This window comes from Cyrtonyx montezumae, unplaced genomic scaffold (assembly GCF_038088225.1).
Source record: "Cyrtonyx montezumae isolate F1298 unplaced genomic scaffold, pur_monq_1.0 scaffold_18, whole genome shotgun sequence".
NCBI lineage: Eukaryota > Metazoa > Chordata > Aves > Galliformes > Odontophoridae > Cyrtonyx > Cyrtonyx montezumae.
In genome coordinates, this window is record NW_027071914.1 from 3607973 (window position 1) to 3633372 (window position 25400).

Genomic DNA, 25400 nt, shown 5'->3' on the forward strand with positions numbered 1-25400 from the left:
CGGTGTTCAATCTATGCAACTTCCTGGTCCTAGTGCACTTCACCCTCTTTCTCTTTCACCTGTGCTAAGTCATTTTTCCTGATACACACAGGATGGATTCTATTCATGACAGCACTATTTGTAGTAACCAAACAGAAATCGTTTTTGGAGTACTGGTGTTTTTGTATTTCTGTTGTGTTGGTTTTTTTTTTTAAACTTCCTGCCAGTTTTAAGCTAAGCGCCTGGTGAAGGAGGCAAAAGAGAAAGAGAAGTCTGAGTAACATTTTCTGCAAGTGCTGTTGCCTTATCCTGTCCTATCACACACTCCCACAGCTCAGAAAGCAGTGTGGTTTTGGTACTTCCTTCCTCACATGGCTACAGACTCAGCTGCTCTTTGCACATACCTTCTGTAATAAAGTTGCTTGTAAAATGTTACCATTATAATTTCTCCTCTAAGCCACTGGTTTGAGCCATTTAAAATAAACTCAGAGACTGCACACTGTATTTTAAGCAGCAAATGATTAATTTGCTGAGTAACTTAATGAGCAACTTTTCTGTTTCAGTTTTTCCTCAAATGATGTAAATCCTCACAACAGCCAGCCCAGGTTCAGCCCAGAAAGCCTGCAAACACTCAGAGCACATTCACACCTGTGGCACTCCAAACTATAAGAACCACTAGCTCTAAAGCCTGCAGCCTTTTCTTTACTTCTTTAGCAGAAATTAAGCTCAGTATTTTGAAAGATACTTCCTCAGCCTCTCCTATGATAGTGAATTAGCCAAACACAAGTTTTGCAATCCACTTCTCTACGAAAGCACATGTCTGAGCACAGCACAGTTCTCACCAGAACATTTCCTGATGTTTGAGTCTTACTAATCACATAGCAAGTTCCTGATCACCTGCAGCACAAGATTCCTGGTACGGACAAGCGTGAATTCCACAGAACAAAAGAGGAGCTTGTAACTTGGAAATGTTCTTCCCTTATACAGTTTGCTTGGGTGACAGTGTCAGATTGAGACAGCTGTAATTCTGTAATCATTCTTGGGCTGTTAACATTTGTGCACATCCTTATCTCAAAAAGGGGCAAGTATGACAACATTTGCTTAAACTTGGAAAATTGCAAAGTAGTCTTCAAAAAGAAAACCCTGAGAACATTCTTCCCCTGTCTATTTTCATACTCATCCTTGAGTTCACACCCCTAACATAAAATAATCCATTTTTAGACACACTGTGTTGAATTTGCTTGTTATCTGATACTTGCTGGCAGCTCAACTGGCCTCCGTAGCACCTTCCATAATCTGATTTGTACCAAGTTACATACCAGGGAAGTAGCAAGGGCAAGACAGTAGGCATTTGCATGGCTCAGGACTATAAAAACAGACAGTTTTTATTGGCTTTTTAAAAAATGCTATAGTGCTTGAAAGCTTGCCTTACTCAGGTTCTGCCCAGAAAAGCAGTTAGACATGAAAGAGATGCAGAAATTAGATAATTAGGGGATCAATGCTGGTAAGTGGCAGAGAAAGATATGAAACAGGAAGAAAAACAAAATAGACTGGTAACTGCCTGAAATTCCTGGACACATACGAAGATTTTACAATACTAATATAAAGATTACTGACCAGATCTAAGATCTATGGACAATAATTATGCTCTAGCAAAGAAGAAAATTAAGCTTTTATAGAATTTAGAATTGGACATAAACAGACACATTTGGTTCCTGATTTTTCTTCACAACACTTCTACTTCCACATTCTGGTGGACTTGAATAATTTATGCCAGAAGTAAAATGGGGCATTTTCAACCATGTGTGTTTAACCCATTTGTTTTGACTTTCTGAGTGGACTTCCTATTAGACAAAATGAGATTTAAGAATCAGAGTATGACTCAGCATATGTTTCCTTTGAAACAAAAACTTTCTTTGAAATGAAATTGTCGAGGCAAATTTCCTTATCAACAAAGAGAGTTCTGTTGCCCTCAGTGGATTGAGTTCAGCTGACCTCTTTGAGTTACCCTGGTGTTCTTCTCAGGGCCTCAGTGAATATAAAAAACGTTATTCATAGCTATCTGTGCTGGATATGGATGCTAGCAATAAGTGCAGCTTAACTGCATGCTCCAAACCTAAAGATCTTTGAAGATTGTATTCCACTGGTTGTTATTCATCCTAATGCTGTGCACAAACGATGCATGAGTGATGACATTAAAATCTCCCTAGACACAAAGCTCTAACCTTCCTATGTTTCATCCATATTTGTGCCCTGCCCTGCAGATTTGTTATGACATGAAACCTATGGGAGGGATTCCTGATTATGCATATTGTGATTGTGGAGGGAGGGGGACAAAAAGAAAAGAAAGTAGTCACAAGGTGCATTTCATTTCAGATTCTATGACCATAGGCTTAAAAGAAGCTGTTTCCTGAAATAGTATCTGGTTTGTCTCAAGCAAAATAATACAAATGCAACACCATTCTTCAAAGCACTGCTCTAGTGCCTAACATTTACCACACCTTAAATTTCTAAGGCTTACTGAGTTTAACATCAATTTTAAATTTGATCCAACAATATGGGTTTTTCTCTATGTAGAAAAGTGCAATATTCAATTGCCAAGTTGCAAATTCTTCTTTCTCCTATGTGCTACAGTGCAGCTTTTTAATAGAAAAAGAAATTAAGTAATCCTACCACATAGTGAATAATAATTCTGAACTACAAAATTTTGTTTAGTAAAACTTGTGGTAAATGGGAGGCAAGCAGCTAAGAAAGTGACTGACAAGTTTGAAGGAGTATTTTTTACACTATTTTTGTGATTTTTTCAAACAGCATTGTGAGTAAACTAAGTCAAGAGATAAACAGAAATGAAGGAAGGATGTCTTTTTTCCCAAAATGGTAAGTGAAAAAAATCTACTTTCTTTTTCAAAGTTTTCAGATATATTTTCCTGGACTGTTTTTGGTTTGATCCATAATACCTGTGAGTCAGAGGGACCACTTGGAAAGTACATAAAATAAATCTGTTTTGATAATGTTATCTATTAAAAATAGCAATGCTTGAGCTCTGAACAACCTAGATGCTTCTGTCATGTCTGATACCAATGAAGATATACATTTCATACAATTTTCCAACTGAGTAAATTACTTCTAATGAATTCTATATAATTGGGGAACATATAATTACATTAATGATTTATCATTAATGCATTTTACAGACCTATACATCATTACACTTTAAAATGCTTCACAACTTACTAAATATAATATTTTTGCAATAGGAGAAGAGCAAAAAATGGCAATTACATTGATTCTTAGGGTGTAGGAGTCATGAGAAAACAACAATTTAAGTTCATATTCTGTGAAATCTGAAGCTTAGTCTACACAACATGGTTTTAGACCACCTGATGACATTATTTCCTACCTTTTCATTAGCTAGAGTTCAAAACTAGAATTGAAAATCATAGAAATATTTATTATGTCCTACAAACATTTTGTACTTGACTTTCAGCAGTGGAATTAAGTTTCTATTTTAAGTTCTATTTTAAGGACTGATAATCCTGGTAAATGTACTGAGTCAACTTGTTTCCAAACACTCTACCTCACTGAGTTTGCCTTGTTTTCAAGACAATTTAGCTGACATTAAGTGACTGTACATGGAATATAAAGTAGTGTGTTTATGGTATTTTGTGTAAACTTAAACTAACCTATAGAAACTTCATTTTAGTTTTAAAGCAAAACATTAGCTTTATTGGCATTTAGTGTATTTGATTTTACTGTACATAAAACATTTTAAAATTGTAATTGGAAGGAATTTGTTTTTATCTTTGTCATAGGGGCCAAACACAAAAGCCTGCTGAAAATTCAGGTAAGTGCATTCTGGCGGGCTCTAACAACAAACAGCATTTAAAAATGTTAAAACACTAGGTTAGTCTTCGTAGAGTACAGTAAGTGAAACAAGACAAAAACAATAAAGACATAAAAGGAGAAAACAAGTGCACTAAGTAGCAAAATGATGCACACTGCATCAACAATTGTAGCAATGAGAGAACAAGCAAGAAAAAAATGTTAATAGAGAAACAAAGGAGAGGAAAGGCAAGAGTAGAGAAATACACACGAACGTTCCCAAACTGCCTTTCTTTAACCCCGTATGTGGTATCAGTGTTCATACATATTTTTGTTCTGACACTTGTGCTCCATGCTCCCACTCCTAGCAGCACCCTACAGAAGAAACACAAGCTTCCAGATGTCTGCCAAGCTCTGAATTTTTAATTATTTTCTTAATAGGCAAAGAGCACTTAAACCTTCTGCAGCTACCATGCTCCCCTAGTTCTATTGAAATTAAAATAACTTCAGATTTGAAAGCTATAATAATTTTTAAGAGATGAAAGGGCTGTGGTGATTCTGAAAACATTCTACCAGAAATGGTATTTAAAACAGGACAAACTAGATGAGACAGCATACATAATCTCATATAAGGAAAGCTTTAATCTTAATTTTGAATAAGAATGTTATTTTTAGTACCTTTCATGAGCTACACACGAATGCCTGTCTGCCTGCCTTTGAGAGGCCTACCTTGCTCCTGCTATGGTAGGAACTGTGGAATGTGCTTCAGAAAGGATCTGGGGTGTTTTTTGTCAAATAATGCTTTGATACTTTAAAATTTTACTGTGCTTATACTTCCTTATGCAGGATACAGTCAAGAAGATGATGGCTGGTCTTCATTTGTGAGTATGAGGATTAACAAAGCATACTGGTTCAACAGATTACCTCTTCTCTAATCTATCATTTCTTGCATTATGTACTTTGAACAGTACGGATGGGGCATTGGCATGGGGTATTAGGCTAAGGAAAAACAGAAGTATGAATGATTGGAGCAGCTGCATGCAAAATTTGCTGAGAAAAGGGCTTTTGCCCAGTAACACAAGGCAGAGATTCACAGCAGCAGATTTGTACCACTGGTTCAAGTACAAGCTCACAAACTATGACCAGCTATTTCAAGATTTTAGTAGAGCTGGTTGGTAAAGGTTGCTGCGTTATTCAATGGCAAAATCATTTTTTTCCCTATAAAGCTTACTTTTTGAAAAAATCCAATTAATTTTCTGAAACCAGATAAAGTGCAGATAAAGGCAGAATACTTTCTGTCTTTCAGCATAGAAAATGCACTGGTAAATTTCATTAGATGAAGCAAACAACTTAGCTAGCAAAATGCATAAACTGACTGCTCTACTGCCCATGTCTGTGATGATTTCCCACTGATCACTGTATTTGGGAAAACATCATTTGTGAGGCATTCTTAAAAAACACTTTTTACTGCACTTGCAGGAGATGTGCTGCTATTTCAGCAGCATAAATGATGAAAGTAACCACCTGTAATGCATCTGGGCTAGGCCAGTGCAAGCTAGTCTGGAACTTTCAGCTGAGGCATCAGTATAAAAATAAAAACACTTTTTCTGTTAAGTCATGGCAGATTGCACAGATGTATGCAATGGCCACTATCATGTTTGCACTGTGATCTTTTTAGGACCTAGTAAGATACTACTTGTATGTGTCTGGTTTTGTTCTGGTCAGAGCATAGGATTAAGATCTGTATCACAAACCTCTTGGTTTTTTTTTTTTTCAGACGTGTTTTTAAAGTCAAGTTGCAGCCTGTAGAATACATACTATGAAGTAAGAATGAGTATCATCAGGCAATGACTGCTGCTTCAGTGTTCTTCTAGGAAGCTCTGAATTGTTTGCTGATGCCTTAACTTGTTTGTTATCTAAAAACAGACATTCAAAATGGTTTTAAAAACTTGATATATTCCAGCTTGAAAAATACCATACTGAAAAGCCACAAGGAAGCTGCAAAAATAGGAAGCTGTTATAGCACTCATCTTTTATGTACATTGGTCAGGATGAAGATGATGACTATGAAAGCCCTGATGATGACCAGGAAAAGGAAGACGAGGCTGACTATGAATCACCAACAGAAGAAACTGAGGAAGCAGAACATGATAGTGATGGCTATGAGCCACCTCCATCCAACAATGATGAAGCACACCACAGTGTCATATTTCCTGCCAAGTCACTTGCAAACAGCACAGACTATATAGGTAATTACTAGAAATAAACCATAAGTAATGTTTTTACATTATTATCTACCTCAGTTTACGTGGCTGGTAATGGAATATAGAAGGTTTTATCTCAAAGTGGCATAGACACTGCAAGTTCGTATCTTTGTAACTTTTAAAGCATTTTGCTTTTTAGCTCTATTTCAGACAAGCTGTGCTGGATTAAAGATAAGTTTCATTGATGTGTACACTATTTGGCTTGTGGTCTGGAATCTGCATAAAGTAAAAAAAATTTGCATACTATTTTAGCTTTAGCAGTTGTTCCTTGAATGGAATGAGTTGTCATAACAGCAGCAAAAAATCAGTCAAAATTGGGAAGAGATCAGCTTTCTTAGCTTGTCATTTGTGTGTGCCTGCAGTTGTGTGTTAAGTATGGGAGTACAAAACACTGCCACTTAGACTGGCTGGCATTTCACAATGACACTGTGTTGCAGGGAACACAAATGCGTGAGCCAACAGAGAAGCAGGTGCAATCACTTCCACCAAGGGGACAGATGAGCCTCTAGCTCCCAAAAGAGCATTGATCACAAAGCAACTTCCCATTAAGCCCTAACATGATGTCTGTGTGATACATCAGATCAGCTATGCAGCATATTGCAAGGGCTCGTTTATTTCATAAAGATCTGATTAGAAAAAAAGAACAACAGTTTTTACAGTTGTTTAGCTTGGGATTTTCTTTTCTTTAGACCGGCCTCCAACTGCCAGATCATCGCATCAGCCTCCAGTACCACCCCAGCGGCCCAGCCCGGCCCCAGCACCAGCCTCATTTGGGGGAAGAGGTGCTTCTGTATGTTTCTCTCTTGATATTTCAGAGCAAATGAAATTTTTCATCTATTTACTTTGCCAGTACCTAAGCAGAAATCCAAGTGTAACGTTATTGCTATTCAAATAGTACATGTAGAGAAAGAAGGAAGTTTTTTAGCTGTCAAAATAGTTGAACTATTACAGGGTGGGGTTTTTCACAGAACAGTAATATTTGGTGGGTCGAATATTAAATCCTTTGGCATTACTTATCTGTTTCTTAACACTGAAAATTCCTATCAACTTGTGAATTCAAATTAAAGATCCTTAAGAGATCCCACTTTGTTTCTTTAATAATATTCGTATATAAAATATATTTTTTTCAAATGAACAAACACTACAAAAAAGTATAAGAGAGTGCAACAGACTGAGAACTCTGATGACATGCAGTTCTTTTTTCCCCATTTTTTTTCCTTTGAAATCTTAGAAATTGAAAGCTATGTGATGCTTACTGCTTGCACTATCAGTTCAGTGTATGCCAACACAGCTGTACTTAAGACTCACCCATGTAGAAGTAATTTTAGGATGTGGTAGAGGAACCTTTGGTCTGACCCAGTTCCATAGCTCACACATAGAAAACACAGCATGCTCTTTGAAATGTCATAACTGGTGTCCTAGATTGCTGCGCTATTTATTGGAGTAAAAAAGATCAAAAAAAGCATTTGTGTGAAGAAATCTAGATTTAGATTTAGATGTCAAAACAATCTCACCCTTTTTGCTGCTTCTGGCTACTTATTGTTTGACTCACCTCTCACAGTAAGGAAAAATGGTCTTTTTCCCACTGCCTCACTCAGCAACTAGCATTAGGACAGTGTTGGTACATCTTTCTCAACATTAAATTTGCTCCACTAATTTCAACACCAGATTTCAAAACTAACAGCTGCTGCCATGAAGAGACAAAGCTACAGCAGCATTCTTCAGACTCCTGGTTCATTCCCTTGACATACTCAAGTTCTCCCGAAACAGAACATCCACTCATATATTCCCTATGAGACAGATGGAATTCTTTATGAGACAAAGAACCACGTATTTAGGTCATTCCTCCAGGAGTGTTAATGACTCCTATTCATCCCGTAGTTAGCAGACCAGTTCTCTGTGCTTTATCAGACACCAAGACTGTCAGACACAGTGTTCAATACATTAAAATTAACACAGAAAGGTGAGAGCAGATTTTAACTATATGTAAAATGTTTGTTGTAGCTGCCAGCTTTCCCTCCTCCACCAAGCAATAATGACAGAAATCACAAGCCTCCAAAACGTAAGTACAGCTGTTGTTTTCTTCATCAATGGGCTACACAGCACTTCACTTTTGCCTTAACTCCTCAACTTCATTTTCGAATACTATTTAGTCAGAAGATTCCTTTGTTTTCATGACTATGCAAAATAAAGTTATGTTGACCTGTACCAGCGCATTGTCTTACAGAGTTATTGTGTTTAGCCCCAGCTCCTTCTATAGACAGAAGCACAAAACCCCCACTGGATCGCCTTGCTCCACCATTTGAAAGAGAAAGCCCAGTACCAGGTCAGTATTTGCTCATTGCTTGAATATTAATATTCAAAATTATCAGATCAAATAGCATTCATGCAAAAAATCAAGGCTCAACAAAACATACTTCAATCCAGTCATGTACAAGGTGATCTGTTTTGGAACACTTACGTAGTAGATCAGGAATGGTTGATCAGAAAGATGTGAGTTTCCTGCACAAAAATGGAATAAAATAAATTAAGTGAACGATCATAGGAAGAAATAACAGCTTAAAGGAGAGAACAACTTTGCATATGAAGCTAAAAAAAAAACAACAAAAAACCCTCTATAGAGTATTGTTTGTAATTTGTTACCAAGACTGAAATGAATGCTGAGAACAGAAAGGAAGAAGGACATTTGTTCCAGACCTTGATACTGTACTTTACAAAGGATCTAACCTGACTACTTTATGATTTTTACTTATTATCTATTTGGTACATGTCAGTGTAGAAGTATTCAGTAATTCAAAGTTGAATTACAGAAAATATTTTTGTAAAATGTGCCATTTTTAAGATTACAATTGTTTCCTATAATAAGAGATATTGCAATTCTTCCACTGCTTATAAAACCACAGCCTTTTTCAGGCTTACATCTCAGGAGTCCTAGTGCTTCAATTTGCAAAAAATTTACTCTCAATAATATTCAAAACTGTTCTTTGCACAGAAAGTTTAATTATCTGCCGTTACATTTTTCTAAACATAAGCTTTTACTATTTTCAGGGAGGAAGCTTCACCATCCTGAGAAGGTGAGGTCTTTGGTGCTTGCACAAGTTTTTATCCTGTTTTGATATCCTTAGCTCATAACTCTTCACTATTCCTTGTTGTTTCACAGCTTCTGACTCCACAGCTAAGGTAAGAAGTTTTGCCTCTTAAAATAAAACTCTTGATGCCAGCATCAGTCAATTTTTTCACATTAAGCAAATTTTTTTCATCATCTTGCTCCTGCTCTAGAGCCCTGGGAGAACAGCTATCAATGATGCCAAAACCTCCTGTACCACCAAGTGATAGATATGAAAGGGGAAACCCAACTCCTCTAAGGAAGCAAATCCCTGTAAAGTAAGAGTTCACTTAATTAAAATCTAATGGAAATACAAATAAAATTCAACAAAAATATGGATAAGCAATGTGGGATAGTATAACTTACTGCTACTGCATACCATAACTGTCTGCACACGTCAAAGTTTTGTTATAACAATATGGATGGAATGTGTCTGCTGCAGAAAAGCGTGAATGTGATAAGAGCTCTCTCTCAAATCCCATATCAAAAAGCCATTACATATGTCAAGGCTCACTTCCTACTGATATAAAGAAACATATGATCCATATTTTAATAACCAGATCAAGGTCGTGCTCTAAGAAACCATGTTTCATGAATCCCAAAGATATTTTGCATAGAATATTACAATGAGAAAGGCTTACTCTCCTATTATTAGCCTGGATAACCCATAGCAAATAGCATTCTATAGCAAAAAATCATAATTTTCTAGCATTTTCTAGATAACTTATTGGCTGAATAGTGTGATTGATTTAAAAATGAGGAAGTATTTGAGATCTGTTAATCAGATAAGAAATACTGTCAAAGAAACAAGGACTTGAAGTCATGTGTTCCAGCTGTCATAGAATCACTGAATGGCTTGCGTTGGAAGGGACATAAAAATATTTATTTCCAATTCCTCTGCCATTGGCTGATTGCTACCCACTAGACCAGGCTGCCCAGGATACCATGTAGCCTGGCCTTGAATGCCTCAAATGGGGCATCCACAGCTTCCCTGGGCAGACTGTGCCATTGCCTCAACACCCAGTGTTCTGGGGTACCATAAATGAATTTGAGACTTGAAGTCCAATGTGGAAGTGTAGAAACTCTTATCTTGTTATAAATTTTTCAGAATTTTGCTTGCTTATATAGTCAAGAATGGCTAAGGACATAGATTATGGCTGAAAATTACAATGTTGGTATTTCTAGAAGAAAAAATTGCTTCTGCAGTCATACGGGACTATAGAATTTACTAAAAGTTAATGCCTTAATTGAAAACATAGGCTAATGCCATCAAGTGAATGGGTAATATTCTATCTTTGATTCATGTTTTGTTTTCTGTGTTTCATTTCAGGCAGGGCTGGGTACAACAGAAAAGACCTGAAGTAAGTATAGCCTCAAAGCAAGCATGTAAAGGTATAGGTACTACAATAAAATGAAGTACCTGTAAAAACTAATAATTCTGGAAAAAGTAAACTTATGTGTTGTAGTGAATGCTGATGGATTTTTCATAGTACATTGTTTCTTTTAACAACAACTATCTCAAGCTCAGCTGATACCCCAAATAGTTTATCTCAGATAATATGAAGAACAATGCCATCATTTTTTATGACCCTTGAGAGGTGATTTTGCTTATTTTAGGTCTGAGTTTTTGTTTTGGGATTTTTTTAATTGTTATTTTTATTTAGCTTAGGGTGACCTAAGAATTTAATATTCAAATAACTCTGAGAACTTATACTCACCTAAGGAATGAGGAAAGCTTACAATCCATTGGGTCACCACTACTTCACTGTTTATTTGTAAATAATAGCTGCATCTTAACAAAAGAATTTCAAAAGTTATTTGGTGACGTATGAAGACAGAAATTCCAACATTTCAGATGAAAGTGAATGTCTAGATAATGCACTCCAAATTTATCAACTTCCAGGTCTTTGTTTTGTAAAGCATAGTGTGCTATAAGTTGCTAACATTTGTTATCTCTTGGTTTTCCAGGAAGAAGAGGACAGTAAGTACTTCTCCAACTTAAAAAACTTCAAGTTTTCCTTTGTCTTAGTGCTGCAAAAAGAAGTTTCTAGTGTTCTTTCTTTAGGGACATTTCAAAAAGTCAATTGGGATCTTGACAGGCTGTAAAATGCTTACAACGTACCTCATGCAGATTTATATAGCAAAGCCACAGAACACAGAAAATCAATAGGAAATAGCTTCCTCTGGTCAGGCAGTTACAAGACAGCAGGATTTCTTACTTTGAAGCACATTATATTGCGGAGACTTGTAATCTTCACGCAGCATGAAACAGCTAGGCATGTTTTCAGCATTTAGCAAAATGTTCAGTCAGCCCCTGGTGGTACTGTGTTCTGTGTAATGGTACCCACTCCAAGGAACAGAAGCAGACTTGTTTCATGTAATTTGTACTAGTTAGAAATTTCTTTGTAAGTTTTGTTCCTAAAATTAAGTTTGTAAAGCAGCTTCATAACAGAAGCAGAACATTTGGCCAAATCCTTATAACTTACCATTGCCTCTAAGACTCCACAAAGAACTGGGCTATTTAACTGTGCAGAGAACAGTAAACAGCTTCCCTTTTACCAGTAGTTGAGGCCTGAGGACACTGGAAAAAATAAAAATAAAAAATAAAAAATTAGTATTATGTTCCTTATGATTACATGGGAGAGATCTCACAAATGAAGTTTAAAACATAACTTCAGTGTTCAGAAGTAGTGTAACAGAGAGAACTCAGCTCAGCTGTATTGCTGTTAAAGTGTCTGAATTGCAGCTTATCCAAAACATAACTTTAAAAATGTAAACATTCCAGTCTACTCCATTCTACTTTTTAATTAAATTTTACTTTTAATTTCCTTAATACTGAGCTTTCAGTTGACCATATGAAGTTACAGTCTGTGACTAACATATCAAGGACTTTTTAAGAAAAAAATTCCCCTATTATCTAATTAAACAGCAGAAATGTGATGGGATTTCTTTGGTCTAACTCAGAAAAGTTTTAAGTTTTCTTCTCCTCTTCTCTATAGACACACCCCAAAGAGTGGTGCCACAGATATCTTTGCCCCCATACAGCTCCAATACGTTCCCATCCAAATCTATCAAGCCTCCACCTAAGCCAGGATCCAACAGTATGCCTGGTGCAGAAAGGTTTGTTTCACCCATTGTCGTCTCACTCCTTTTGAAAATATATTGCTGCCGGGTGTAATGGGGAGTACAAGTTAACTACTTCAAAATTTGTTTTTCAAGCTATACTCTTTCCTCTACTGCATGCTAATTCCTGTTCCTACTATCAAGGAGAACCCTTGAGAGAATTGAGGCTCTATGTTCAGTGAAACAGTACAAAACAATCAGAAAACAAGGAATAAGATGCATGTTCTCAATGCTGTGTTAAGGAATAGTTCAGGACCTACATAGTAAAATGCTACCTGCATTACCCATTAACACGACAAGCCCTTTTGAGAAGGAACCACCTTTTCCTACAGAACCATGCAGCCTGCAGGTCAATCAGGTCTTTCTTTAAGTGCACTCTGCATACTCTAGGAGCTTAAGTGCTAGACAACTGAAAAAAACTAAGAAACCCACAACCTTAGTTGTGTAAAGTTGAATATCTGAAATAAATTTATACCCTTTTATTAAATGTTAGTTTAATAGCTAATTACCATTTGAAATTGTGAACCTTAAAACAGAACCTACTCTAGCTTCAACTTCCAAATCTTAGATTGCAGTGATGTCATTTAATAGTGAAACATGCTCTTAATCAACATTTGAATTCTGATGTAGAGTGCAACAAGCCTTTGATGAATACTAGTGGGCTCCTTGAGTCTAAGTGTGATGCACATACACTAATCTTTGTATTTTTATAATAGTTCCTTGAGGAATCCTCCCATTCGCCAACATCCCTTGGAACTGCTGACACTCAAGTAGAAATAATATTCTAGTTATAGATTAGCAATAGCAAGGTCATATGCAAATATGGACTCTTTCTGTGATACATTCCTCTTCTTATACTCAAACAACGATATGAATTTTTCGATAGAAAAAGCTCACATTTTGCTGAATCTATCCCATGAATCACAAGGGATGATAGTGTGCCCCTGTTCAGCTGGTATAATTAGCATATTAATCCAAGAGCTTTTTGTACAGTTCCCTTAAGCAGAACAGAAATATGATTTGTAAAGAAAGAGTGCAGGCAATTTGTTCCCAATTACGTGAAGACATTAAAAATAAAGATTCAAGATTGGGACTCTTCATTGTGGGAATGCCTGAGTCATGAAAAAAGAAATAAAAAGAATTTGTAGATTTTCTAACACAAAGCAGAAAACTGCAGCAGAAGTAAAACCAGAAGTAAATCAAGCATAGGTACAAGGAATGCTATGGTGCTGTGGCTGTGAGCGCAGTGTCTCTGGCAGTTTCCATCTTACAGAATCACAGAGAGGTGCAAGCAGGGAAACAGGGCTAGCTGCTCAGGGTCATGCCTGGACAGCTTTTGAATATCTCTAAGAAGGAATACTTCACAAGCTCTTTGGACAACTTATTCTACTGTCCACCCACTATTCACAGAAAACAAAACAAAAAACAAAACCAAAACAAACAAAAAAACCCAACAACAAAAAAACTTTTCTTCAGACAGAACTTTCTGTGTTTCAATTGGTGCCCACTGCCTCTTGTCCTGGCACTGGACACTGCTGCAAATGGCCTGCCTGTCCTCTCTGCGCCTTCCCTCAACTATCTATACACCCTGAGAAGATCCTCTCTTAGCAGTCCCAGCTCTCTCCACGTTTTTCATAAGTGAGATGCTGTACTTCCTTACCATGTCACTGGCCCTTCACTATGCTCTCCAGTAGCTTCATATCCACAGCTGCAACACTAATGAGAAGCTGAATATTCTTCAAAACTGGTCCAGATCAGTATTTTAAAGCATAGCAGTGTTGTATAGCAGTGACATATTGTACTGAGTAGTTTGCTTTGTTTTGTTTTAAAACAGTGCTAGAAGCCTGTCTGCAAGTGGCTCACTACCACCTCGCTTTCCTCTAGGTTTGTATCCCAAACTCCTGGATATTATGCACAAACAATGGCTGAAGGTTGCAGGGCACTTTCAGTGCATTATTCTGAATCTTAAGATTTTCTCCCACAAAGTTTGAGCTTACAGTCTAGTTAAACCATTGCCAAAATTTCACATAAGTAATTTTTCCAATATCACTAACAGTATTGAGAGCTGATTAATACTACCTGCAAATCAATGTGGCACATGAATAGACTTGACAAAAGGAGAAAACACTCTCCATGTGAAATATGCTGCATACTTATCTTGTAAGAGTATGTAAAAAACGAAGCTCAGAAATCAATTGCTTTGCAAATTAATTTTAGCATATGTTAATATACTGCTAATGCCTTACAGTGTAAAGTTTCCACTTGCTAAGAAGGCAAGGAATCTAGAGAGACAATATTAGTTCCACCTCTAGAAAAAATGGAAACACTTTCCAACTGATAAAAAGTACCCATGCATCAAGACTGAATTTATGCAATGTATGTGGCTTTTATACATTAGCCTAAATCTGATTTCAAATCAGCTCAAAATATATCAGCATCAGAGTGATACAAATTCATTATGCCTTACAAAATGAAGATTCAATAACATATACCTGTATGCATTCCCCAGATTAAATTATTTCCTGGTTTTAATTTTTTTTTCTATTCTTATACTGCAATCCTAAAGGCAACAATAGTAGATCTCCTTCAAGAGGCACAGCTGATGTAAGACCTCCATTACCCATTCCTAGCAGACAGACTGCTCACCAGACAAACACCGAGGAAGATGAGGTACAGAAACATCACAAGTGTTAAGTGTAACGACTAAACACAGCAAAGACGCTGATTTTGAGAGACAGTTGTGAAAGACGGTTGTTTTCAAAGCTTTTTTTCTAGTTAGCAGACGTTTTCAGGATGTTAGTAGGTACTTTCAGTTTCATTTTCTGTTACAAGATTCAGTGCCTTCAGTGCCACCAGGAAAAAAAGAAAAGCAAAAAAAACCGCTGTAGAACAAAGTAAGAGAAATACTTGCTTGTTGGATTACTTGTTTTGTAGCATTGCTTTGAAGTAGTACTACAAATTAATTACTTTCCACAAAACCATGGTGAGTAGAGAATTCATACTCTAGCTGCATTTTGTTTAAGATGTCTTTAAATATGTCACACTGAGGGAAAACCAAGACAACTTGTATAGTTGCAGTGCTATGCTCACAGGAAGTCTGTGCAATTATCTCAGATGATCATTAAAAATAAAGAGAGAGAGAGAGAGAGAAATAAAGGCAAAGAGTGTTAATGTCCCAGGCAGACGAAAATGTCATTTCTAGTGGAAGGTGTCCCTGAGCTGGGCAGGAGGGTTGGGATCTGGTTTTTACTGAAAATATCACAGAATATTACTTTTCCTCCCACAGAAGGAAAACACAGCTAAGTCTGTAGTACTTCCATATTTTCCAAAGTTATCAAATTAGTTTAAAATCTTTTGTTACCACTTAACCATACGCTTTGTGCTAGCATGATCCCTGAAACGTACAGGGATTCAGAGATTTAGCACATAAATCTATATAATCCTCATTTTCAAACTTGTCTCTACTTACTAGCATGTTGTCAACATCAGAAGCCAGTTCACTGACAGATGACTTTCTCCTCTGTACTCTCCCACAAAAATACAGGATTCACTAAGTGAGGAATGGTACGTTGCTTATATTAGTCGCCCAGAAGCAGAAGCAGCTCTTCGAAAAATAAACAAGGTACTCTTTAAATAGTTGGAGATTCTCAGCATCTCAGTAGCCCATCTATATATCCTTGCAGTCATATGGAAGAGTGAAGGTAAATTACATGATTAGGTAAGAGCTCCAGTATAGATAATTATCAACAGGGCTTCATATTACATATATTTTCCCACATAGAAGTTAGATATTGAGCCATGAAAGCTGTTGTTTCCCATAGCCCTAGAGAGCAAACTATGCATCTCAAGAGAAAGTCATTTGATCTTGAATATCTTAGCAGGAATGGTGTGTTCTCTAAAAATAGTTGTCACCAGTGAAGCATTTTCAAAAATTCCACATTATAGCTCAAAAATTATATGTGATGAATCCTACTCTTTTCTAGGCCATGTTTACCAGCAAGATGAAGTACAGATTCAAAGAAGTGACACACAGACTTAACTGTACACGTGGAGATAAACCAAACTGTATCCCATCCATCACTGTAGGAAATCAGTTTAATCTGTGGTGCCTCACAGCAAATGGGCTCAAACTGCCATACACAGCATTTCAGTGACTTGGTTTAAGGGCCATTCAGACTGGGTGTTTAATCAATGGGCCATGCCTAATGCAACAGATTTGTTACATCTGAAACAAAGAAATGCAAAGGGGGAGAAAAAGAGAGAGAATATCAGTGTCTCTACCAAAATGACACAGACACTATCATTATTGTAAGCTGTGTATAAACAGATCACCGAGGAATCTTGTATAGGTTTGCCCTCCTTCATACATCAGCAGCCCTAACTTCCCTACAAATCCGCATTTGTCAGACAGGAAATGGTTTAAATAGCAGATTAAAAGGTCCAGCATTTAAGAAACAATCTCAACATTTTTCCTCATTAATAACGCAGTTACTTTTTTGAGAGAGAAAGAGAAAAAAGGAGGTTAAAAAGGAAAACAAAGTAGATCGTGTGTGCTCTACTTAATATTGTTGTGCAGCTCAAAATCAGAAGTGGCATTTTTATCATCTTTCATTTTTTCATCTTTCAGGACGGAACTTTCTTAGTAAGAGACAGCTCAAGAAAAACTACCACTCATCCATATGTATTGATGGTGTTGTACAAGGATAAAGTATACAATATCCAGATTCGTTACCAGGAGCAAGATCAGATATATTTGTTAGGAACCGGCTTAAAAGGAAAAGAGGTACTATGTGTTGGTTTTTTTACACTACTTCCCTTCATCCTATAGTACCTCCAGTCTTATTCCCTGTCAAGCTACTTAATCCAGCAGCTGTTTTACTCCACTGGAATTCTGCTTATTGTCTTAGAGTTATTCCTACAATTACATTACTGCTGAAAGAAAAATTGGATTCTTCTGTTTGCACTCAAGGAGTGAAATGGTTAGAGAATGATTATTTACAACTAAGATAACAGATAAAAAAATACACCACTGAGAGCAAATCCATACCTGACAACTTCACCACTTTGCTTTCAGCCTGCTAGCTTACTCAATTCCAGTAATATTGCACTAGATATGCTGGCTTCAGACAGGTCTGACAGTCCAAACTGTCTGAACTTATGGTCACGTTTTTGAACCTTCATCATATCAAGCAGAATAACAACATCATGTATTAAACACGTCGAATCTGCATAAAGTAATTATACAACACATCTTTATACCCTTCGTAGACAAACAGCTACTGAGTTGCAAATTAGGGCAGGAAAAAAAAATCTGCTCTGATGATATTTACTGTACCTTATAAGATACTTAGAGTTTAAAGAAAAAAGCTTTGGCTTTACTGATTACTAAGAATTCTGACACGTTTTCCATTGCTTGTTTTCCATCTTTCCATTCTTGTTTTTCCATCCCACAGGATTTTTCTTCTGTAGCACATATCATTGACTACTTCCAAAGAACACCTCTTCTTCTAATAGATGGAAAAGACAGGGGTTCAAGAAACCAGTGCGTGTTAAAATATGCTGCAGGAAATATTAAATGAGACCCTAATGAAGATCACATACAGGATCAAAGTCTACCAAAATCTATAAACCTCAGGATATTTCATTTTTCAGTGAACTAAAATCATGAAGAAGTCATTAAAAATACTTAAATTTTAATGAAAAAAAAGGGACAATGTTTTTATTTTTAAGTCATGCTTTAAATGTAGTACTCTATAATCTGTTTTTCTACAGTGTATTTATTACTGTACAGTAATCATAGAGTACCATGAGTATTCTTCATGTGAGGAAAACCATTCTCTAAGACATATTATCTTAAAATGATCTCCACAGAATATTAGAGGACCCATGAAAGATATACCAGTACAGCTCACTACTTTGATAGGAGAAAAATAAAAGCAACCTCTTTTTCAGATCAGAACTGAAGCAGCAATTATATTATTTAAAGTGGCACAGAAAAGAACCAAAACAAAATTAAGCAGTAGACATTTAAGTTCATTTAACTGTAGATTTCTGTGCAAAGATTAGGACTCCAACCTGGACCCCAAAGACATCAGCTTTCAGCAACACTAAAAAATTCCGTGGATATTTAACTGCCTGTCAAGATCTGTGTGTGTGATTCAGCTATGAAGCTGTCTTCATGCAGTTTTCTAGAAAAATATCTACAGATACAGCCTTTTACCTCCCATACCATCGATGATTCATTGATGGCACATTTTTGCTCTCTAATTAGAGGTACGTATTCCCTAGGACCTTGTAAATTAACTCAGGAACAGAAACATCAGCCCACAAATTTGAAGCACCTTCTAAGGTCCACTAACCTCATTCAGAAGCAAGGTTTTCTCTCTTAGCACAAACTCCTATTAAAATGTATCTCCTAACTCTAAAATAAGCCACCATTCTTGTATAGGAGATGCATCAGCAAGACTAATGTGATTTTGAATTGGAAGACCACACCCAAATCTCTTACTTAGAAAGCAGAGAGAGAGAAACTCAGTTCCTCTTATACAACTGCTTTCTGTTTGTTTGTTTTCTGTGCTTTTTCAAGAAAAAGAAATAACTTTCTCAATTCTCAAATAAAAGCTGCAACTGAGGACCACTGAATAATACTATAACTAAAGTTTTTTTCCCATTCCTTTGTAGAGTGAAATTCATACAATTATTTTGCCCAGGTTTTCTAGGACCGTCAGCCTTCTGACAAGAGCTTGGTTTAAGAATTACCTTCAGACCACATTACGCATTTTCTCTTTTAAAGTCAGTTATGTACTGAACCACAACTCAAAGGAGGATGTTGTCTTCCATGCAGTTTTATAGACTCTGAGAAAAAAAATAATCAGATTTCATAAACAGTTACAATTTTAGATACATATGCTTTGTAAATGTCATCTTCATTTCCAATATATTTAGCTAGCAGTTGGAATTCAAAGTTAGAGAATTTCATTTCTGTGCAACTATGAGTAAAATATACGCACATGTGTATATTAAAAAACATCTCATCTAGTCTTAAGAAAGAAAAGTCAGTACTGCCACTGACTGTATGAGGTAGAAGCTGTAATTCTATTCGCTGCCATGAAAATTCTGACAACCCAGAAATGCCTCCTATGGAATTACTGTTTCTTTTTGTTTTGTTTTTGTCTTAAGTCATCTCATCAGTTCATTAGAGAAAGAGCTTTAAAATTTAAACCAATATAACAAATCGTAGCTCTGAATACTTTTTTTTTTTTCTCAGCAAAGAAAGTCAGGATTTGATTATTCAAATAAATATGTTTTATATGATTAAAAACATACCTCAAAATTCAAACATTTGCACAAGTATAAATCCTAATGAAACATATAAGCGTACTGGCTATTCAAATTTTGGACCAAGAAGATGTCAGGGTATTCAGACTACCTACTCCTGCTTTCTTTTGTAGCCACATGCATTAGAGAGTCACTACAGAAACCAGTATCAAAATACTTTTGGTTTTCCAGAAGTAATCTTCTCTATGGCCTCCTTCCTCAGCAACATTTTTAGAATGAGGAAGGCAGATCAGATGATGAGTTGTCGTTTCTCTTTCACTGATTGTTTCTTACCCCAATTCACCGAGCACAACTGTGATAAGAGCAATGACATGACTTGAAGTAATTCAGAATCTTTTATTATTCTTCCAGTACACCTTTGTTTAAAAGGAGTGAACCATGTGTGAAAAACATCAGATCCAATTTCCTGACATTTTAAGTTACTTATGCCACTCTTTCTATACCTAATGTGCTCAGTTTGAGAAAACTGGATTAAAAATATTTCTAAAATCAATAAGCTACATGTAACATTTTTCCATCTTACATTTCCAGATTAAAATATAAATATTTCAAGTGCAGTAAACCATTATGTCATTTTACAGATCAGACTAAGTAACTATTAATAGAAGACAACGTGTGAAAATGAACTTAATCCATCAAACTCCAAGTTTTTTCTTCAGATTCTCTTAAATCTTTGGGCTTCATGGGGTGGTTGAAATTCAAAATAATGTCACAAAGCAGTAGCTGGCTTTCCACTGAAAGGCAAAGGACAATGTAGTATCACAGCATCTTTTTGGGACCCCAGCAAAAAGAATGATGTAGAGCTGTTGGAGAGGGTCCAGAGGAGGGCCACAAAGATCATCAGAGGGCTGGCACCTCTCCTCTGAAGAAAGGCTGAAGGAGCAGGGCTTGTTCAGCCTGGAGAAGGCTCTCCAGAGTCTTCCTTGTGACCTTCCAGGACTTGAAGGGAACTTATAAACAGGAAGGAGACCAACTTTTTACATGGTCTTATAGTGAGCAAAGGAGGATGGTTTTAAACTGAAAGAGAGGAGATTTACATTTGGTAATAGGAGGAAATTCTTTACTCAGAGGTTGGTGAGGACCTGGCACAGACTGCCCAGTGAGGCTGTGGGTGCCCCATTCCTGGAGGTGTTCAAGGCCAGGTTGGATGGGGCCCTGGGCTGACAATCCTACTCACGGCAGGGGATTCGGAACAATGTGAGTCGGGCCCTTCCAACCTAAGCCATTCTATGATTCTTATGACTATGATTTTAAGATTTTGTGATTATATGACTATTGAATGGTACATGCTAAATAAATAGTAACTGAATGTAGCACTTTTTGAAGTTGACATCTGTCAACTCTTGCAAATATTTGTTTTGTTTACTTCAGAGCAACCACAATCTTGGTATTAGCATATTCATAATTTTATTATCAAACTATTATTGCCCCTACAAAGGAATTAATTTGTCTGCCTAACAGACTTTCTTCTGTACTTAACTAACATAATTCTATATATATAACTACTGTTTCATTATTTTATGACAAGAAAGTAATAAAACTGTACTTTATCAACAGACTAAAAAAATCCAATTATGTGATAGAGAAAGTATGAGCCATTCTCAACCATGCTAAGAAAACCACTTTCAACCATATAGCTAGACAATGAACTCAGAATTACCATTTAGTTTCTTCAGCTCATTGGACATTTTCTCAACATTTTTAATTGCAGCCTCAAGGTTAAACTGCTGACTAGCTACATCATTTTTTAACATCTGTATGAAGAAGAAACAAAACATAACAGTTAGTGTATATACAATTCACAATCTCAGTAATACAGCTAATCATAACTGTAATGCTCTTTTCTATATTAATATTTTCCCTTTTTATAGTTAGCTGCTTAGATAAGGAAGATGGTAAATACCAAAGGCAAATGCTAAACAATCTTTATTTTTGTTTTATCTTCCAAACAGTTTTTTGTTTTTATTTTTTAACAACAACAAAAAAGTGAAATGAAATTAATCATGTCTAAAATTTCCACTCCTGATCAGTATTTTTGTTGTAGTTGTTTTTGTTTTCAACCCTAATTTTATCACAAAACATATACTGAAAGCTAATCCACGAGATGGAGCTGTTGTGCAGTTAACATGCACGAAAGAAATTGGGACTGAATCGACACTGGAACTAATGATTCTATTAATATGTGCACAGGAACATTTATGTCTGTATATGGAATGCTGTTATTATCAACATCTCAGCACTTATTTTGGAGACCATACTGCCTTCTTTCTACACATAACAACAATAAAGCAAAAGTCTAGAGAAAATTAAGACTAGAAACCATTTGAAGTGAAATATTAATTTTGAAATTTATACCATATTCTGCAAAAATTTACTGTCTTTTCTGGGATTTTTTAAATGAAAAATCCTAAAGAACATTGGATGCAACATCTTTCTTTTCCTGTCCTAGTTATCAGCTCTTTATTATTCATACATTCTAAAAAAAAAAATCTTGAAAAACTCTGGGTAATAAAGCTCACTATGTAGAACATCTCAACATATTGTGAAGTATGACAGAAAAATTGAACATGCATTGGACATTGGCTCTTTGTCCAAGTCTCTCTTCCCTTCCTGCAGTGCCTTTACATTAAGGTCATCAGCCTGGGCCAAGGATCCTAAAAAGACAAGACTCAAATTGTTGTGGATGTACATTCATAATATATAATATGTGGTATATAACACACTACGCACAACACATTTCAAAAATATAATAACATTTGACAAAAAATGACTAGGTCTTGTTTTCATTAGCATCATTTGAAAGTAGAGTCTAATTGGGCAAACTGTTTTATTTCTTACTGAGGAAATAATCTTTTTTTTTTAATTGCCTTTTTAAACTCAGATTTTACATAGTTATGTTACTTTCTTTTAAGGACAATGCTTCAGGTAATTTTTTTAAGAACTTAAGCATAGCAGTACAAAGAGTAAATGAGCATATTTATAACAGTAATGAAGAATTCCTCTAATAAAGTTCTAAAATAACATATTTTGGTGCAAATTTCACACACACACAAAAAAAATAAATCTAAAGAGGCACTGCAGCCAGCTTTCATTATGAATTTAAGAAAGGTGATTCTAAAGACAAAAAATTCAAATGCTGAGTATTTGCTTGTCAGTAGCAGAGCTGAGATGAAATACCAGATCCCTGGATATATTCTTCCCCCATTCTCTCCGCTCTTCTCTTTCCAGACATTAGGAAACCCTCAGGGAAGTTTCGGTATATGACATCACAGGAAACCCCTTGCAACCCTGGTAGGGGAAAAAATAAATAAAGAGCTTATTTCACCCTAGTAATGTGAGTGTTCAGAAAGTGTGGTGAAAGGAACGCCCATCTTAGATGAAATAGGAGCTAAAACAGCGTGCCCCTTTTCTACACAGCCAGGCCTCGAAGGCAAGCAGGGCAGTCCACGAGGAAAGCATCCTGAGCGCAGGCAGGGCACAGGCAGGTACCTGAAGGCAGCTGGGTGCTGTGGTGTGGCCTGGGAGGCCCTGCTCCCCTGGGTGCTGCCGCAGGCCTCGGCCAGGCAGCCCAGCCTACGTACGAGGAAGGTCTGCACAGCCCTGCACACAGACGGCCCTCGTCCGTCCCTGCCTGCCACAGCAACAGAAGACAAGAAAGACCCTTTGCTACAGCAGTGTATCAGTTTGGACAACAAGAAATGATCTCTGCTCTTGGATGCATATATCTGGCTTCAGTTGAACTCTACAAAAGATGCTGAACAATGCCCTGAAGTCAGGAACTGTTCATTTCTTCCTCACTCTGTACATTGTAGTTCTTAATGCCAGAGACACCAAGCAAGGTAGCGGCCTTCAGGACTTTTGCTTGATTTACTGCAAACACTTTTCTTTCTGTTCAGTGTCCAGACTGTATTTCAGATTTCCTGTGTGACACCATTGGAGCATAGTAGCTGATACCCAGAGAAAAGTGGAATCCGTTATGTGTCCAGTAGAGGACAGATGGTCAGTCATCAGCTGCCTGCCATTTACACACTCCTCCATTCTTTGCTCCTTTCAGGAGCGTGCACTCACAAAAATTGTCTTTAAAATAAAGCATTCAAGTTCTATTTTTTAATGACGGAAGGTGAAGCTAAAATGAAATTCAGAAGTAGTTTATACTAAGGAACAACTGATTCAAAGGGAAACCACAGTGTGCTGCATAAATTGTGGGGCTTTCTGCAGATGAGAAATAAAGAGCAGGAAACACTTCACACCTGCACTAATTCCTGTATTGCAGTCTTTCAGCTGACAGCATTTCACAAAGAACCCGATGCAAACAAACTATACATCTCTAAAGAAAAAGTCCTGTGAGGTTTGCAGAAGCTGATGATTTTACTGGCAGAATTATGGAGTTCACGTGTACACTGAGAAGATATACAACAAGGTGTTCTTATATAGTTGCCACCTATAAAAGAATATCTATGAGTATATTCTACACAAATAAAAGTAAAACAGGAGCCTAACAAGTTCCTGAAAACATTTATGGTAGTTATTTTCTTCATAGCCTATCAAGGAGAATGCTTAAATAGCTGCCAGGAATGGATTAGCAGCTATTGCTGCTAATGAAGATAAATTGGTGCTTGCTTCACTGTAGAAACTGCAGGGAAAAACAGGTTATGGTAGAAGGGAATTGGAAAGATACAGCTGACCTCAAGTGAAGCAAATTACTGAGTAACAGGGAACCTTTTAAGACAGTTAGGTAGTTCCACACTGACTTCTGTTCAATGAGTTTATTTTAGTTTACTTCACAAATTTGGTAAGAGTTTTTCTTTTTTCACATCACGCAAATGACCTTCAAAATCATGGTTATATTCTGTACTGAACTAGCTGCAGAAAGAAAAATAAATTCTGTAATTACAAGAAAACCTGGGTTTGAAACAGAAACAGTATATTGAGTTTCCAACACTATTGGGCAAACCCAATTACAGCAACTCCTAAAAGGCACAGCCTTTTAAAAAATAATCTTAAATAATTTGATATATTAATTAGAAAGATTACTTTCTAGTTGAGGCATTTCCTTTTAAGAGGAAGAGATATAGGAAATATTGAATTTGCAATATTAAATTTACTTGAACCTTTTTTGAAATATCTTCTGGATTTCTTTGTAAGGTAATACTTTATAATGAAAATCTGAAAATACTAATTTAAATTATTAATTCCTGCTACACCTCTATGCAAGGAGTGCTTGCACAAGTGTTGCTAACAATTTAACATCAACATGTAAGTTTACAGAGAGATACGTGTAGTTGTAAGTGATGGAAGCTGTTTTTCACCATGGGCTGGCTGGGCTCTATGTGCCATTTCAACACATGATATGTCTGTCTCCCTGGAGCCTTTGTGAGAACAAATTCAGATCTGGAAGCTGACATTACTCAGCCACTATTCTGAATATCTGGTCAAGAAAAAATTTCTACCGAACAACTTCTCTAAGGAAGAAAAGGTTCAGGAGGACTAGAAATCTGTTTCAGGAAATGAATGTAGAACTGTGATGAGCATCAGCAAGCACTGCAGGCAACTAAAATAGTGCAGATTACTTTACAGAACTGCCTTCACCTCTGGAGCGTAACCTCACCTTTTACAGGCAAAAATTTAAATAACTGAATACAGAATCACTGAACAGGAGGATTTCTGAAGGAAGAATATGCAAATTTCCTGTATAATCACCAGTTAAGTAAAAAGAAAGATAACAAGATCTCATGTTGCAACAAGGTAATATTTTAAAGACATTGTTT

General features: G+C 36.5%; 1 protein-coding gene across 1 annotated transcript in view; it reads left to right on the forward strand.

The window, feature by feature from the left end:
• The window catches only part of LCP2 (lymphocyte cytosolic protein 2), a 28942-nt gene extending 10852 nt beyond the window's left edge, over nucleotides 1–18090 (forward strand). The window contains exons 4-21 of the mRNA XM_065734472.1: nucleotides 2791–2856; nucleotides 3792–3823; nucleotides 4648–4682; nucleotides 5852–6050; nucleotides 6755–6855; nucleotides 8070–8127; nucleotides 8308–8391; nucleotides 9114–9139; nucleotides 9226–9245; nucleotides 9345–9449; nucleotides 10502–10532; nucleotides 11140–11152; nucleotides 12171–12291; nucleotides 14129–14178; nucleotides 14861–14964; nucleotides 15839–15916; nucleotides 16922–17077; nucleotides 17748–18090. Of these exons, the coding sequence (XP_065590544.1) occupies nucleotides 2791–2856; nucleotides 3792–3823; nucleotides 4648–4682; nucleotides 5852–6050; nucleotides 6755–6855; nucleotides 8070–8127; nucleotides 8308–8391; nucleotides 9114–9139; nucleotides 9226–9245; nucleotides 9345–9449; nucleotides 10502–10532; nucleotides 11140–11152; nucleotides 12171–12291; nucleotides 14129–14178; nucleotides 14861–14964; nucleotides 15839–15916; nucleotides 16922–17077; nucleotides 17748–17873 (1405 nt within the window). The 3' untranslated portion in view covers nucleotides 17874–18090. The remainder of the gene's footprint in view (nucleotides 1–2790; nucleotides 2857–3791; nucleotides 3824–4647; nucleotides 4683–5851; nucleotides 6051–6754; nucleotides 6856–8069; nucleotides 8128–8307; nucleotides 8392–9113; nucleotides 9140–9225; nucleotides 9246–9344; nucleotides 9450–10501; nucleotides 10533–11139; nucleotides 11153–12170; nucleotides 12292–14128; nucleotides 14179–14860; nucleotides 14965–15838; nucleotides 15917–16921; nucleotides 17078–17747) is intronic.
• The last annotated feature ends 7310 nt before the right edge of the window (nucleotides 18091–25400 follow it).